Source organism: Mastigoproctus giganteus, chromosome 5, assembly GCF_048544385.1.
Source record: "Mastigoproctus giganteus isolate SK-2022 chromosome 5, ASM4854438v1, whole genome shotgun sequence".
Taxonomy (NCBI): domain Eukaryota; kingdom Metazoa; phylum Arthropoda; class Arachnida; order Uropygi; family Thelyphonidae; genus Mastigoproctus; species Mastigoproctus giganteus.
In genome coordinates this window covers 166,739,716-166,758,374 of record NC_143579.1, presented here as the reverse complement: position 1 = coordinate 166,758,374, position 18,659 = coordinate 166,739,716, and the positions used below count along the sequence as shown (strand labels likewise).

The 18,659-nt window shown below is 35.1% G+C and overlaps 1 protein-coding gene and 1 long non-coding RNA gene across 3 annotated transcripts in view; one reads left to right on the top strand and one right to left on the bottom strand.

The window, feature by feature from the left end:
- LOC150085818 (protein NipSnap-like) overlaps positions 1-18,659 on the top strand; it is a 140,497-nt gene that overhangs the window by 84,989 nt on the left and 36,849 nt on the right. Inside the window, exons 6-7 of one of the 2 annotated variants that reach the window (XM_090373504.1) lie at positions 4,335-4,366; positions 11,200-11,288. In XM_090373504.1, coding sequence (XP_090229630.1) covers positions 4,335-4,366; positions 11,200-11,288 — 121 coding nt within the window. Of the gene's footprint in view, positions 1-4,334; positions 4,368-11,188; positions 11,289-18,659 lie in introns of both variants that reach the window. The other variant, XM_090373503.1, reaches the window with a different exon arrangement.
- LOC150085817 (uncharacterized) overlaps positions 11,206-18,659 on the bottom strand; it is a 46,813-nt gene continuing 39,359 nt past the window's right edge. Inside the window, exon 3 of the long non-coding RNA XR_016546941.1 lies at positions 11,206-11,340. This is a non-coding gene — a long non-coding RNA (uncharacterized LOC150085817). The remainder of the gene's footprint in view (positions 11,341-18,659) is intronic.

The window sequence follows — 18,659 nt, the reverse complement described above, 5'->3', positions numbered from 1 at the left end:
CGCAGTTGTAAATATCCTTAGCTTCAAAATCACGACATAAATCTTCCAATTTGACGGTCCACTCTGTTACAACCCCAGTATCACAGATTCACCTTCACCACTTACGGTTTTCCAAGAAATTTTATGCTGAATTTTGAACTTGTCTAGCCATCCCACAGAAGCTTTGAACTCATTTACTCCCATAGATTTCGCAACCTCCAAAGCCTTTTCCCTAATAATAGGCCCATTAATGGGAATTTTTTTAGCACGTGCGTGTCAAATTTGAAGTCCAACAGTTTTCGGGAATGATTTTTGAACCTGATCATTTACGTGTTGCCAAAATTGTTTGAGCAGTTAATTTTTTTCCCTTTAGGATGTCGCTTACCTGTGTCTTCCCGATTTTGAATTTTGCAGCGAGATTGTGAACACTATTTTTTTGCCGATCATACGCATTAATGAGTTCGACTTTATCTTTTAAAGTTAAATTTTTACGAGAAGACATTGTGCACTTCACACGACACTGAACAAAACTGAAAACTGAAACTCAAAAAACGAAAGTCCGACCAAATCCCCCCCCCCCCTGCACACACCAAATTCATCAGAAGTTTTACCTGTGCCTTAAAATTCTTGAAAAAGGGTTTAGAACCGCGATGTAAACCTTGATAAAATTCAGAGAATCGGAAATAGAAAATAAACACACGATTGAGGCAATACGTGGAAGAAACATTCCTAGAAAAAGGGCCGTGAGCTCGCCCGCTGTCCATTATTGGGAGATCAAATTAAGTGCTAATCTAAACGAAGCAGTGCAGATTGCCTGTCCGCGTCCATTACAGAGAATGTCCGCTAGACAGAAGCTGAAAACACATTAAAACCAATAGAAGAGAGTTGGGGAATTTGAAAATGTCCGTTGTAGAGAGATGTCCGTTAGGAGAAGTTTCACTGTACATTATTTTCAGCCTCTACATTGTCAGAACAACATTTTCCTCCATGTTGTTTACATGGGTAAAACAAATGGAAATCACTAGGAACAAAGTCAGGGAGGATGATCAAGATTTCCCATCTCCAACTACAATAATCTTTCTTGATAGCCCTGGCTGTTATCTGCAAATTGAGTCTCCAATACTGCACAGTTCTTTCAGAAGTATGTAATATAATGTAGCAATACTTGATATCTCTAGGCTCGTGAAAATACACAGGGGAGTATCTTGACAGTCCCAGAAAACAGTCACCTTTACCTCTCTTGCCAATGGCACAACCTTGAACTTTTTTGTTGAGAGTGAACCATGATCCTTCTCTGTGTTGATATACAGTTGGATTTTGGTTGAAAGTAGTGGACCCTTATCTTGGCCCATATTTCCCTCTCTGAAAATGCAGAGGTTGAAAATCATGTACTTCTCTGATTAAGAAATAAAAGTATTTTTTTATTTTGACAGAAATAAAAAATTTCATTACTCAAGAAATTTTTTAAATTTGATAGTGATGATACAAATGCATAATTTTTATTGATTATGTTGAAATATAAATGCTGTGTCTAGGTCAGATTCTGCTTGTTTCTTACCCTACCCCACCCACCCCTCACCTTTACTTTGTGACACTGACTCTTGATTATGATGTTTTATGGTACTCGTGTATCAAACGTGTACTGTAAAACTATTCCACAGATAATCTGATACAATTTATCTACTCAAAATTTAGTTTAACCTAACTTATACATAATAATTTAAGTGATGGTGGGGATGATATCTTAGTATTCATGCTCACCAATTGGGCTCATTCACTATGGGTTGGAAGACCTTAAGGGAGTAGTAGGAAGAAGCTCAAGGCCTCACCCCCCCCCCCCCACTAAAGGTTTAACTTTTGATTTACTGCAGTTTTAGAGGGTTTCAGTATAGAATTTGAATTACAAGAAAGATCGATGTGGGCACTGTGTTTTTTATTTTCATGACATGAGAATATGTATAAGCAAGATCTTGCTTGCTTTGTTAACGACAGAAAGATTAATACTACACAGAAGGCATGGAGTCTCCTACATCCTTTTATATTTTTTCTCAAAATGTTTACAATAACTTATGTATTCTAACACTAGCCGTGGCTTCTTGTTTTGAAAATCATTTTCAAATTATAAACTATTCCTTGGGCACAGTATGTCATTGTCACTTGCAAAAATTGAAACTTCTTAGTAAAATTCTCACATTTTCACTAGTATCAGTCTCTCATCCAGTCTCTGAGACATGCATGCATGCATGCAGAAGCTGTGATCACTTGCCTTTGTCAATGAATGAAAAGCACTTCTTAAAAGAGGAAGTATGATTTCAAACCTAACTGTAAGCCATGAAAATCAATGCTCATAAGAAAATTCTTTAGTTCAGAAGTATTGCTTACAGACCAAGGCATTACCGTGTAATTGAGTGGGAAGAAACAAAAAAAAAAAAATAAAGTGGAAACAAAATATAGGTATAAATGTAAGTTATCATTGCAGGCTTTAGTTGTCATAATTGAAAAAAATATATAAAAAAATAATTTCCACATTAACTTAGATTAGTCATGCTCAGTATGAATAATAGCATGACTGCAAAAACAACCACTGTAATTTTAAACTCAGGTGTTTTTTTTTTTTTTTTTTTAAGCATTCAGCATTTCCTTTTTTTGAAGGGTGTCTGGTTTCTGTATGTGAGTTAACTGCAGTTGGCACTTCTTTCTTAGGTGATATTAGGAGGTCTGGCTCATCAGGATATATGGATAAATTGAATTACAGAAAGACTTGGATGTAAAACACTATCAGTTATGGTTGCCTCATGTTCATCTTTTGGAAAATATTTTCAATTCAACTGGCAATGTTAGTATGGCCTGTAAGATTATATCAAATGAGGCCTTGCAGTGATAACAGGATGGCTGCCGCTGGATCTGATCTTAGTATTCAAGTAAATGTGCTTCTACCTGCGGTATAGACAGCCATACAAGTGGATATCAATTGAAATTCGTTGTGGCACTGGAGAAGAAATGATTGTGGAATCTTCTTATTTATTGGTGGCAAAACAGATGGAACAACTGTACCAAGGGTTTAGTAACCAAAACGTTTCTTCCAAGCATCATACAGTTTGGGAAGGGTATGCCAATAACCAGAATGTTTTTTATGGAATTCATAAGTCTGCTGGCTCCATACAGAATTCACAGATTCTAAGTTGCCAACTATTTTTGGAAGCCTTATTTTAAATATTACTTTATTTAAATATAATATTATTTGGAGAATCAGTTGAGTTATTAAATAATGCTATTTGGAGAACAGGTTTTTTGAATAAGAAAAAAAATACATAAGCACTAACTTTCTAATACTTCTCAATGTTATTGAAGAAAAATAGATATTTTGCAGTATCAGTTTTTCTTTTCTTATTATGAAAGAAGTTCTTTGTTGGGCAACTGACAGGTGCACAAAGAAGCGGCACCTCCGTGGGCAGGAGCAGCAGCACGTAGCACACGCTTCTTGATTAGACCGTGGTTCAAGCCCGTGACCACCAAATACGGAGGATGCGGAAAGGTCAGGGAATGACCACCGCATATCCCCGGAGCAATATGGCCTTAGTTGTTAATGTTCCTAAAAAAAAACCAAACAACAGTACAAAGAAGCTCGAAATATAACATTGTCCCAAGTCATGTTTGTCATTTTAACAATTCCTCATAGAAATGCTGAGTAAGAGAATATTCAGCCTGGTATAAAATGTCTAAACAGCAGTTCCCCCCTTTTTTTCTTACAGCAGTCCTAATCAGTTGATATCAAACAAACAATTTAAACAAAAATCTACAGGCAGAAAAATCTAGTTCAGTTGATTTTTGAATGCATATTGTGTTGATAGATAATCTTTTGGCTGTATTTTAACATAAAATGTGTATGTTGTCATTGCAATTTAATTTAATAGGGCAGTGTGGACTTGAAAAGAAAAAAAACCCTGCTTTTTTTTTTTTTTTTTTTGAATGTTTTGGCCAAAAAAAAATTGTTTTCCTCCTGCTTACAGATCTGTTTTTCAGATTTTTAAAAGTGGAAAGTTGGCTGCTGGGATATCATGATTATTGTATTTTACTGCCTTTGTATTATCAAAAAGAGTAAGGGAGACAAGCACATATAAATATTTAATGTTTTCAATATTTATGCAATCATTAATATTTATTCTTTTGAATCTCTCTATATCCCCCTCCCCATAATATATATTTTTAGATTGAGATTATTCATTTAATTTTAAATTTAGAATATCTTTGTAGGGAGTGTTTGCTTTGCTCTTTTTTTTTTTTTTTTTTTTTAATTTTTAATCATTTAAAGGAAAAACCTGCTATTCTAAAATCTTTTTATATTTTTATTACAGCCAGGAACTATGATAGAATGGGGTAATAACTGGTAAGTTGTTTTTGAGCAATTAAAAGAAAAATGGAAAAGAGGTGCAGTATTACCAAATCATAAATGTATAATTATATGGAACATAACAAAGAACTTCTTTATAATGACATGCAGTTCTATGTGATTTATAGCTCCTTCACACATTAGATAAGTTTGCTGTCTGTATGACTACAACTTAAAAAATATATATATTTACATTAAAGAAGCACTTCTTTTTCACTCAAGCTCAATTTAGAAGTTATCAATTGTTGCACTTCATTCATTTTTATATAAAAATCTACTTTATGAAATTAATACTGTATAAAAATAATATGCTATGAAATCATTACTTCATGGTTTATTTATTCTTCTGTACTTATGTTTTGAATGATTCATCTTTAGAATTATTCAATAGGTCTTTTTACCTAATTATAAATGCATTAAATTAAAGCTTCATGCCCCACAGTTTGGTAAACATTTCTTTAATGATATTCCTGGTTATTCAAGATTCCTTACGAGCAGTCTTTCCTAAATAAGAATCTTATTCAGGAAGAACTGCTTTTTTATCTCGTCTTGAGTAGAATTAGTTAAATAATTAGAAGATATTGTAATTGAAAATGGCCTTTTATTGATTAAAATATAATTAATAATGATATCTTTGCAATGAAATCATTAAATTTTGCATCAATAGATGATGTTGAGATGCAATTTTAATTTCAAAATAATAATTATTGTTTGCTTTGAAATATCATTTTGGCCAGTGTTTCTTAACTGGCCTGCAGACGCACCACTCCATCCACTCTTAGTAGTTTTTGGAACATAGAAAAAAGTTTATAAAATTTTAAATTTGAAAATTATAACACATCTTTGCATTCAGTATCAGTCTTTGAGAGTACTTGGTCTTCCTGTGATGGTAGCCAAAAGTTGGCCAAAAAAAGCTAATCTGCCATTTGTTTTGTCAACCCCTTTGACTTGGTGCATTATTGACTAAATTGATAAAGTGCCATAAAAAAAAATCAATGGCCAAACCTAACCATTTTGTCAACCCTTTCCGCTTGATGATAATTTTAACTTTTTGTTTATCAAAACAAAATTTGTCCCCCCCCCCCTTTCCTAATACCAGTTCAAAGGTCATCTGTGTTATCTGATAGCAATAACAGGAATTTTTATGGTTCTGGCTAATTATTTCTTTGTTAGTATTTTGTATATGCTGAGTTTAAAAATAATATCTTTTTCTACATTACATATACCGTATATGTTTTTTCTTTTTCCAAATATTACATTCTTACTTGCCATCTCTCCCAATTTAAAACAGTGAAGCTATATTTTTGACTTGTTTTGATTCATTGTCCATCTCACTATCATAACATGGTTTTTTTTGCAAAAAAAGTGCTAAAACTATCGCTTCACTGTTAAATTTGAAATTTTTTAAATGTTCTGTGTATCTCTGCTAATTTTCATTGATGAATTGGCTGAGAGATATGTTAGATGAAGTGTACAGAAAGCAGGGAACACTTTGCCCTTGTTCTCTCTCTCTCTTATGTGTGGCCACAGCTCTCACTGCATATACACCGATGAGCCAAAACATTATGACCACCTACCTAATATGATGGTGGTCCTCCAAGTGCAGCCAAAACAGCTGAGTCAGCAATGATGTTTAGGTAGGTGGTAGATGTTAGAGTGCCCGCACATAGATGATTGGACCCAGGGTATCCCAGCAGAACATCGCCCAAAGCATCACACTGCTGCCACCGGCTTGTTTTTGTCCCACGATGCATCCAGGCTCCATCACTTCCCCAGTTAAATGGCACACACGTACCCGGCCATCCACGTGGTGCAATCACAGGAAACGTGATTCATCAGACCAGATGACCTTTTCCAATCACTCAAGGTCCAGTTTCGATGCTTGCGTGCCCATTGTAGGTGCTGTCGCTGATGAACAGTGGTTAGCATGGGCACTCGGAGTGGCCTGCGACTAAGCAGCCCCATTTTCAGCAGGGTTCAGTGTACGTGTGTTGTGACACATTACTCCCATCACCATTTCAGTTACCGGTGAGTTGCATCACAGTCGCCCTTCTGTTGCCACGTACCATCTGGGAGAGCCTTTTCTCACCTCGAGCATTGATGAGCCATGGTCATCCAACACCTTGCCAATGGTTCATGAGTTCCCCCTCCTTGGACCACTTTCGGTAGGTTCTAACCATGGCTGACTGTGAGCACCCCACCAGCCGTGCCGTTTCAGATATGCTCTGACCCAGTCATCTGGTCATTACAATTTGGCCTTTGTCAAACTGGCTTAAGTCCGCTGCCTTTCCCATCTGAAGAACAAGAGTAACACTGATTAACGGAGCTCAGTATCAGGTGTTTTTTATACTGTGTCCCGACCCGTGCACGCACCGTAGTTCACCTGCATTTGCTTTGATTTCCATAACGACTCGCTGGTCATAATGTTTTGGCTCATCGGTGTATATACGTGTGTTTGTGCAAAGCTAATTAACAATATTGTTCAGGCATTGGTAAGGCATGAGGATTTTGGGTGATAAAATGTTTGATCTAGAAATAGCAGTTAAAATATCATTAGAATTCCCTAAGGTGGCAGAAGTACAGTAAACACTTGCTCAATAATAGTCCTCAGTGGACTTAAGAAACATTACATAGTGCCCAATGAGCCAGACTTTTTAATCTCTGTATGGGATTTTGTGATGTGACTGCCTCAGTCTAATTGTTTTTTACCTTCACTTAAAATATTTTAATGATAAAAGCAAATTTACTCACAACTAATAAGGTGAAAGAAGCCTTGCTTGCATTCATTAATGCAGTATCAGATAGAAAAACTGAAATATTACCTGAAATTTTGGTTTTGTCTTTAATGACCATTGGTGAAACACTGTACCAAACATATGTTTATAGTTTCTGCTGTTATGAAGAACCTGTAAACAAGCTGTGAAATTCATGTGATGGGAAGTGTCTGGTGTGCAAGTGAGACTCCTGTTTGAGACCAGTTTTGGTGTAAAGTTTCTCTGTTATGGTATCACCTTCAAGCCAAGGTTGTAAAAAGTCAGGATTTGTTAGAAAAAGTTATTAACTTCATTAGTTTGCCACAAGTAACTGAATCATAGCCTTATTACCATTACTTAAGGACTCTGGGGAGATAGTTATTGGATGCAGCAGCAGAAAATAGGCTTGAAGAAAGCTTACAAGCTTTCTTAAAGATACAATTTCTTTGAGATACAATGATTATCTGAAAAGTAATGACATTTCTTGTGTGCTCCTTATTACATCTACCTGCACAGCTAACATTTATTAGGATAATAATTTGGAGTTTAACACTAACATGGTGTGCTTGAAACAGAATCCTTGCATTGAATGTGAAGGCCTTTAAAAATGGATGGTGACAGCTTCGGGTCAGCTTCAGTTTCAGATTAAACATTTTTTATCAAATTTGAAACTTTATGTAGTTGAATGCCGACACAAATTTATGAATTGTTGAAGAAAGTGTATGGTGAGTCAACAATAGATCATCACATGATTTCATGTTGGCCTCAAAGGTTTATTCAAGGTCAAAGCAATGTTGAAGACAAGTAATACTCAAGTAGACTGAGAATAGATATGTGACCTGTGAAGAAGTAGCCCACAAATCTGGAATACTAAAATCATCTGTTCACCAAATTTTAACTGAGGTACTATAAAAACAAAAGATCACTGCCTGATGGGTCCTGCATTTTGTCAGATGAACAATGAGCAAAGCCATAAAGAAATGCAATGCAATTACTCACTTGTTACTGACAAGAAGGTGATGAGTTTTTAAAATTCATTGTTGATATTGATGAGACGTGGACATGCAACTTGAACTGAAGTCATAATCAGCTCAGTGAATGCATCCATCTTTGCTATGCCCCCCCTTAATGCCACTGGCAACAATTAAAGGTGTAATAAATGGTCATAACAGCCTATAATTATGAGGGTATTAGTGCTGCTGATCATGTGCCACTTAGCTGGTGTGCTTGTACTCCATGGCCTCAGATCATGGGATTTGTACAACTGTTATCACCAATTAGTGGGAATTCCCCCCACCCACCCCAACAACCAACCACCTTATAGTCCTGATATTATTGTTTGATTACAATAATCATCCCCAAGCTCACAAACAGATTTTTTTCAGAGCCAGTGCATCAGGCAGCTTAAGTTGAGTTAAATGGCATTCAGTAATTAGTGATGGTCAATAATTTAAAGGTGAATTGTACAGACAATATGAAAAAAAAAACCTAGTAAACCTAGTTCTTAAGTGAATCGTTTGAGATATTGCACATTTCTAATTGGATCCACCATTGATAAGGTGAACTGTACAGAGTTCAGATCCACTATTGATTTGTTTGTTTAGGTTCTGTTATGCTCATTCTCTTCTCCCTTTCCCCTCTCTCAATGCTCTGAGACATAGCAGGCATACTAGTACTTGTCAAACATGGATAGTCAACATGGAAAGAGATTACAGCAACGAAGAATATGTGAACATGCACTTCATGTATGGTAAAGCCAATGGCAGTGCACTCAAAGCTGCATGTTTGTATCAAGAAGCTTTTCTCTGCTGAAGACAGCCCAATAGGCACACATTCACCAGGTACATCAATGCCTTAGAGAACATGGGCACTTCGCACATGGAATACAAGCAGGTAGGCCCAGAAGCATAACACCTGATGTTGAGGAAAGGGTGTTAGAAAGAAAAGAACAAATTCCAGGAATTTTGACAAGGAAGGTTGCTCTGCAAGAGCGTGTACTGAGTCATAGCAGTGTGTGGTGAATTTTCATCACCAATTACTGTACCCCTACCATATCCAGCATGTACAAGGTCTCAGCAATACAGACTACCCTCCCAGAGTGAACGTCTGCCAGTGGATGCAACAACAGTGTGTCCTGAACCCCCAATTTTTAAACAACATTTTGATCATTGACAAAGCTGGGTTTACTCGTGATGGTATTTTTAATTTTCATAACTGTCACGTTTGGTCCGATGAAAATCCTAATGCAATTCACGAGTCACGACATCGGCAATATTTCTCTTTGAAAATCTGGGCAGGACTACTAGGAGACCGTCTAATTGGACCACACTTTCTGCCAAACAGGCTAACAGGAGAGCTGTACCTTCAGTTCCTGCAGAATGTTCTTCCAGAGCTTGATGATGATAATGTTCCACTTCAGCAACGCCAGAACATTTGGTTTATGCATGACTGTACACCGGCACATTTTGCTCGAGTTGTGACTCGGTATCTAACTAGAAGGTATGGTCAGCGGTGGATAGGTATATGTGGGCCTGTAATGTGGCCTCCCAGTTCACCAGACTTAAATCCTATGGATTTTTGTATCTGGGGTCATGTAAAAAGCTTGGGGTACACTTCTGACATTAACACAGTTGAGGAATTGATTGCAGTGTAGGGGTGAAGAAGCCTTTCAGCAAATCAGAAATGACCCAGAAATGCCTAAGAGGATTCGCAACTCAATGCAGAGAAGACTACAATTCTGTGTACGGATGCAAGGACAGCATTTTGAACATCTTTTGTAACATGTAATATCTGTAAAATCCTGTGGCGTTGAAACCAAAAATTAAAAATGTATTATCTTATGTTTAATAAAACCACCCTTAGCAAAGGATTCACAACTTTTTGCTAAACTAGTGCTCCCATAATCAGTGGCAGATCTTAAGAGAAAATGTGCGTTATCTCGAAAACGGTTCATTTGTGGCCTGATGTTCACTGGGACTTTTTTGCTTATTTCAGTTTGTACTTTTCACCTTTAAATTATTGACCATTTTTGAAACACCACACATATATATATATATATATATATATATATGTGTGTGTGTGTGTGTTAACATTACGTTACTAGTAACGTAACATTAGCAATTTCTGCATATGTCCATTATTATTATTATTTTTATTTCTATTATTAATAATATCTTAAACCGTTGTTTCCTTTAAAACATATATATATATATATATATATATTATTATTATTATTTTAAAAAAATTGTACCTTGATTAGGATTTTTTACCCCCTCCCCCATCTAAGAAAGCCAAATGATTTGTTTCTACAGTTAAATGATTGGTAATTTCACCTGAACCAAAAATAAAATTATAGATCTTTTTGTGTACTACTTTATCAAATAATATTAGCATTATTTTTCTAAGGTATCCTCAAAAGCCAGGGCAATAAATTACATCACCCAGAAATGTCATCACCCAGATTGGTCCCAGAAATGTCCAGATTTTTATTCTTCAGAGTGCAGTAAAACACTCGGAAGAATAAAATTCCCAGTCCCAGTTTTCATTTTCAAACATCTGGTCATCCTAAGCATGGGAAATGCATAAAATATTAACAGGAAAAGTATTAGTTAAAGGGAGTTCATTGTAAATTGCAAAAACAGTCATTATATATCAGTATAATGAAGGTTCATTCTTTTAATCAGTGCATTTATTCTGTTCCAACAGAATAAATGCACTTGTGGATGTACTAATGTTTTATTATTATTACAATAAGGAGAACATTTTTATTTTATCTTTATGCATGGGAAATGCATAAAATATTAACAGGAAAAGTATTAGTTAAAGGGAGTTCATTGTAAATTGCAAAAACAGTCATTATATATCAGTATAATGAAGGTTCATTCTTTTAATCAGTGCATTTATTCTGTTCCAACAGAATAAATGCACTTGTGGATGTACTAATGTTTTATTATTATTACAATAAGGAGAACATTTTTATTTTATCTTTTGCATTTTGTACATTTTTGTTACAGTTGCTTCTAGTAGCTGAAAATACATAATTTTTTTTTTTTTTTTTTTAATTTGGACTTCATATAGGGCACGTGGAATCACATATAGAAAGACTCATGCTATTGCTGGATTCTTTTCTCAGATTGGTCAGCTTTATATGGTCCATCATATTTGGGGTATGTAATTGTCAGTTCAGTTTTATTATTGTCTGATTAGAAGTTCCATGTTCTGAAATTATAAGAAGAAACAGGTACGGTATGGTATGGCTGTTTGGAAATATGAGAATTTAAATCTTTATCTAAAAATGTATGTCAGCTGTATACCATAAATATAAATCACTTTGGCAGCACATTGACTATTTAATATCCTGTCCTTCACTTAATGGTTAATTTGGTCTAAGCTTTTGTATATCAATGAAAGAGTATTAGTATTTTGTATCCCATGGAAGCAAGCAATGCTTATACAAAGGGACACACACACACACACACACACACACACACACACACACACACACACACACACACACACACACACACACACACACACACACACACACAAAAACCTCCATCAGTTTTGTCTAAACATAGATGGAAGTTTATTCCAACAATTGATTACCCTTTGAATGCAAATTTTCATATATCTATTCGGTAACCTATATAAATTTTGCCCATTGTTTGCTTTAACTGAGATAACAGGCCTGATGTAGCCAAGTGGTAAGGAGCGAGAGTGCAGTGTGACTGCTAAATATGATTAACATTCGTATTGACAATTTATTGTAAACTCTACTGACTGGTGGTTGTGCTGGAGTATAAACAAGAACATTTATTTACCATCTAGATCAGATGCCTGGTTTCCAGAGACTGCAATTTACAGAACCTCAGTCTTTCTTGGTAATATTCTTTTGTCCCCCACAGATGTTACTTAAATGAGGTTTTTAAACCTGTATTCAGTATTCCAGATGTGGCCTTATATAGAGAGAACATCTGAAATCTGGCTGTCCAAAACCTGGGCATTTAAGGTGCATGTTTTTTTTTTTTTTTTTGCAAAACTTTGCCATTTGAATTTGGTGCAAAACTCAAAATTCATACCGAATAGCACTGATAAACTGATTCTCCAAATTTTAATATATTAAAATAAACTTAGACAATACATAACACTTTCAAAAACTCATTGGTAGCTTCATATCTATATCTTTATTTATAGGAACCAGCACTTTCCTATATAGGAATGGCAATAAGTAAGGGCACTGTGATCCTCACAATAGAAATTCTACTGGCTACCAATGAGTTTCTGAAAGTGTTAAGTTCCGTATTGTTTAAGTTACCAAATTTATTTATTTATTATACTTATTATTTTTTTTAGAAAAAATTGCATGTGAATACGGCCATTAACCATACTTTCACTGTACATAAAAACACTTAGGACTTTGTTATATATCAGCCTATATGATCTTCATGATATACCCAAGTTTCTATACTCGTCTCCCAGTGGTCTTTAATACTTGTAGACAGTGAAGGCGACGTTTGCAAAATTGTCAACAAGAGAGGGCAGAATTTTGATTCATATTTTTGAACTTCAACTCTGTCGGCAGTGGAAGTTGACATTGTACATTTTATTTGAAAATTAATCTTTATCTATCTTTTTATTAAATCTTTAATTCTTTCTAAAGTGAGGAAACACATCATCTCAGGGCTGTATCATTTTATTTTGGCCCAGAAATAATAATTTGACAGAACAATTTCCTTCTGTGGGTGTGTGCTGCTGCTTTTGTGTGTGTGTGTGGTTAGATTTGTTGTCAAAAAACAACATACATGAACTATTCTAGCAGCTTATTTGTACTGTCAGAAAATTATTTCATGTTGGACTGTTCAGTTACCTCTAGATCTTTTTCATATTCCATATACCTTGAGTTTAAAGTTGTGTAAATCTGAATAACGTACCATCCAAATGGTATGTTATTCAGATTGCACCCAAATTGCAATACCAAAGCCTTACATTTACTAAGCAGCCCATTTGCTTAATTTATATAGATCATTTTAAAATAGCATACCCTGATTACTGTCATAAACCACCTTTGTCATCAGACTTGAAATACCTACATCAATATCATTAATAAATATAAATAACAATGAAACCTAACACTGTGCCCCTCTGGAACTCCACCCATCACATTAGCTCATGAAGAGCAGTGCCATTTAGAAGCAGTCTTTGTCTCTTACTGCTTAACTATTCCTTTATCCATAATAGTAACTTGCCCCTAATGCCACACTGCTCCAATTTATACAACAGTCAAATGTGTAGCATAGTATCAAAGACTACTGAAGTATTAGTATATGATGTCAAAATGATTCTTTGCATCCATTTCCTTTGTAACATCATAGTAGCTGATTAATAAGGCATGATCTTCTTCAAACAAACTCAATATGGTTGCCTTGTTGCCTCACTCCTATCAAGATGATCTTGCATTACTTCTTCAATTATTCATTTCACCATTTTTCCTAGCACAGAGGAAGTTAAGCTCACAGGTCTTTAGTTACCCATTTCACCCTTTTGAGCTACCCTTGTGGAGAGGAGATACATTTGTACATTTCCGGTATGCAGGTCCTTCTCCTGAATCTAAGGATGCTCCAATATGAAGGCTTAAAGGTTTAACCACCTCTTTTACAGTGGGATCTATCCCATTATATTAACAGAAGGTTATAACACCTTTTAATATAATTGGAATCCATCCAATTTTATTAAAATTGGATGGATTCCATCAGCCCAAGCACTATTGTTTACTTTTAACTGTAGCAATTTCTCTTCCTTACTTTAGCCTTATTAGATAAACTTCTGCTAACCCCATCCCTAAAACATTCTTCTGTGAATGTAGATGCAAAATATTTACAGATTATTATCTGTACAGGATCATCAACAGTTATGCCATTCATATCCAGTAGACCAATGTGGATCATTCCTTTCCTTCTGTTGTTAAAATATGCAAAGAATTCTCTGCTGTTTTTTTTTCGTACCCTTGTTTGTTTGTTATTTGGTTTTTAGGAGCATTAGCAACTAAGGCCATATTGCTCCGGGAATATGCGGTAGTCATTCCTTGACCTTTCCGCATCCTCCGTATTTGGTGGTGACGGGCTCGAACCCCGGTCTAATCAAAAAGCGTGTGCTACGCACTGCTGCTCCTTCCCACCTGGCTACGGAGGCGCCTTTCGTACTCTTACCCAAAAACTTCTCATAATGTGCATTAACCTGCCTAACTCCTTGAGTAACTTGATTAAGTAAGTAAGTAATTTTTTACTTATATGACTATCTTCTGACAATTTATATTCATCATATGCAATTTTCTTCTCTCACTGCCACTAAGCTCATCATATCCATTTGGTCTTTACCTCTTAGTTGATATAAAACTCTTAATTGCCTTTACGATTACCTTTCCAACCATTTCTCATTTGGCGTTTACATCTTTTAACATCAGTTGGTTCCCAATAAAAAAGATTTTAAATGTCTGACCCATTATACCTTTGCAAAAACAAAGTCACTTTCTTTTACTCTTGACAACAGTTATATCTTTAACTGAATCCCACATCAATACACTGTGATTGGTGCCACATAAAATTTCCTTTACTTGAGGGATTCTTAGTACATGATGCTTTATCATATGATAACTATACAAGTACATGATGCTTTATCATATGATAACTATACAAGTACATGATAACTATATCAAGTTATCATGATAACTATGATAACTTAGTACATGATAGCTATATCAAGAATACTGCATTCACTTGTTGCCACTTAGTGAACTACCACCCTCATTAGTTCTAACTGATATACCGAGAATTAATCTCTCATGATAAGATAGTATAATTTGCTGGCCCATTCTTTTTGTCTGTATAACTGTTCATCCAATGTTTATGTTACACCAGACTGAATCAGTATTATACTGGCAACCTTGTGTCTACTGGTTCTACTATTTTACAGTCATCACTATCCCACTTCTGTCCTTACTTTACACATCACTATCTGATCACAAATACCACATTCGAATTCTCGATCCCCAACATCAGAGTGATACTATGTTTCAGTTATACGAGTACCTATATGTTAGAATTTGATGACCTAACCTATACTTTAAATTATTGAAATTTCTTTACTATACTCTTAGGCAAGTAAGTGTGTGCCTGTTTGTGTTTTTTCTGACCCACCTAATACTACCTGAATAGCAAAAATTAGTCCGTAATAATGTTTTTTGGGTGTGGAGCAGCCGGATTATGAGAAGTTGTTAGTGCAAAGAAGAATTCTTTGCTTATGTTAGCAGTAAAAGGAAAGAAACAACTATATCAATCCATTTGATTTTTTGGTAACAGTATCAGTGATATTTTGCAGAAGTATCAGAAATATTTTGCATCTTTATTTACACGTGAAGAAGTTTTTACACTTGAGTATACCAGTGGACTTGGCCATACTAATTGACAGTTGAATGATTTTATGTTAATTGAAAGGAGACTATAAACAAAATTTTTATAATTAAAAGTGAAGAAAGCAGCAAAAGAGGTCATCAAACCTTTAGCTATTATAATGAGAGCATCCTTGAATTCAGTCAAGGTTCCTATAGATTGGAGATGTGCAAATGTCTCTCCTTTTCACAATGGTTGTTCAAAGAGCAAAGTGAATAGCTACAGACCTGTAAGTTTAACTTGTGTGCCAGGGAAAATATTGCAGTTAGTAGTTAAATAAGTAATGCACAATTATGTCAATAAGAATGAAGTTACCAGGCAGTTACAGCATGTATTTGTTAAGGTGGGGTCATGATTCAACCACTGATCAACTATTCTGTTGCAAAGGAATTGGTTGCAAAAATTAATTTTGACATTATTTATTTATATTTCAGTATAATTTTTGATACAGTCCCACATGAATGATTTTTGTAGAAATTGGAGCAATGTGGCATTAGGATAAAGGGGCGGTTAAGTGACAGGAGATAGAGAATAGATATAAATGGCCACTGTCTTCATGGTCTGATGTGAATTGAGTATTGCCCAGTGAGGTTTAGTGTTGGGTTACTTACTGTTTCTAATATTTATAATGATATTGATGTAGGTATTTCAAGTTTGTCTAATTTTGCTAATGATACGTAAGTTACAGGATGGGAATGATAGTAATTAGGGTATGCTGTGTCAACAAGGCCCAAAAAAATTATTTGTATGCATCAAAAACTACCAAGGCATAACACTGTAAAATGCAAGGCCTTGAATGTAGATAGCAATAATCTTTGAATAGCATACCACTAGCAAACTCAAGATAATTGATAATGAAAAGGAATTTGGAATAACTAAACAGGCTGCCAATGATGCTCTATCAGTGATGTACAAGAACTTTGCCAGTATAGCAAGAGGTAATTATTTTATTATATACAGCAATGGTTAGGGTACAACTCAGATATTGCCTACAAGCCTGCAAAATAGCACCTTAGGAAATATGCAGACCTGTTGTTAAGGGGCATTGCTGAAAGTGAGCTGGTGTGATCTGGAATCAGTATTTCAGATTATGCTTCCAGTGAAATGTTCAGCTTGACACATTTTAATATTATTATTATCATCATCATTATGGAACCTTAGGTTGTTTTCTTTTATTTATATTGCCATAAAAAAATTAATAATCTTGCTGTAATTGTGACTTTGTTTTGAGTCTGTTTTGAAAAAAAATTGGTAGTGTGCCAGTAAAAATAAAAATCTGCATTCAGCACTGGAAAGGGGCATTCTTATCAAGAGAGCTTTGAGTTCTCTTGAACTTACACTTTTCGAAAACCAGTAATATGGGGTTGACCTTATCCATGTATCGGACCTTTTTTGAGTATGTATGTATATATTAACATTAGCAGTAGCAAATGATGCCAGACAGCAAGCTTATACAGCATCAGGGGAAAAAAAAAAAGAAATCCTGACATATCCCATTACACCTATTCATTCCCTTCAATATTTCCAGTGTTTCTAGTGCTGAATGCAAATTTTTCTACTTCTTCCTTGAATTTATTTAAGCAATCAACTTCCACAATAACATATGGAAGTTTGATCCAGCAATCAACCACCTGCTGGCTAAAAGCAAACCTCCACACATCTACAGCCACTCCCCGACCCACAACCTGACTTACGTAAGGGTTGCATTCTGCAGAACTCTACATATGTCAGAATTTCCCTAAATGCTTATGCAGCACTCACAACTATGCATGCTGAATTTGATTAAAGAAATAGATGATGGACCATATGATAATGATAAAAATGTAGTGCAATTTCCATTATAAAAATGACATTTTAGAGAGATAAATAGCTTAGTTATATAGCAAAAATTTCAACTTCTGAGGTATTGGAACGAATTACCAAAAAAAAAAAAAGTGTGTTATTGGGTTCACATTACAATATTTTCACAATACATCCATTTATTCCTGTGGGATGCAAAATACGTTTCCATGATTATTTTTAAGTTTTCACCAGCTGGCATAAACTTACGTAAAGTCGAATTTCCATAAGTCGAGTATTACATAAGCTGGGAAGTGCCTGTATTCTGTAACCATCCTTCCTCAATTTAAATTTGTGTCCTCTCTTGTGTGGTTTGAGCAAGAGGAAGAATCCCTTCAGTATTGAGCTTTCTCAAACCATTCAAGGCCTTATACACCTCAATTAGATCACCTCACAGGTGCCTAGTCTCCAGATGCTGAAATTTGCAGAACTGAAGTTTTTCTTGGTAAAAGCACCCCTTTGTCTGCTCACTAATCTCGTTGGCCTTCTGTACTCATTCTAGCAGCTTCACATCCTTCCTAAAATGAGACTTCTAGACAAAGAAATATATGCAGTACTCAAGATGTGGCTTGACCATTGCCTTATACAATGGGATAATCATCTCCATATCCTTGCTAGCAAAATTCCTGTATATCAGGGGTGGCCAACTTAATTTGTGATGCAATCTACTTTTTTCCTCAAAATGTGCTGCGATCTACCATCACAAGGATTTCATTGCACATGGTTAAAAAAAGTTAATCAACACATATTGAAAAATGTTGTTTATAAATTTTAAAATTAAATACAATTCAGAATTCTTATTTTAAATTCATACATATTTAAATTTTTAATTTATGTGAAGTTTGTGTCTTCATGTCACCTGCCAAGCTTTCAAAATCAAGGATATATTGTGATATATTGTAAAGAATCTTCTGTATGCAAGTCAGTAAGAGTAGAGCGATCCTTCGTCTTTGTTTCAAATACTAAAAGGCTGATTCACATAGATGTGTGGAACCAAAACAGGAATTTAAAAGTTCACTGCATTTTTACATTTGGGTACTTTTCTCGGCAAACATATTTCCAAAAGTCTTTTTCTGATGATCTGGCTTTTAGGAAGATATCGTTTCGCAATGTAATAATTTCATTTTCAAAGAATATTTCCTCCATGTGAAAAATCTCAGCGTGTTTTTTTTTTTTTTTTCCTGCAATTTTTTCATATGTAAGTCAACATTAAATGGATAAGAAATATATTGAACAATGTCTTCAATTGTTTTA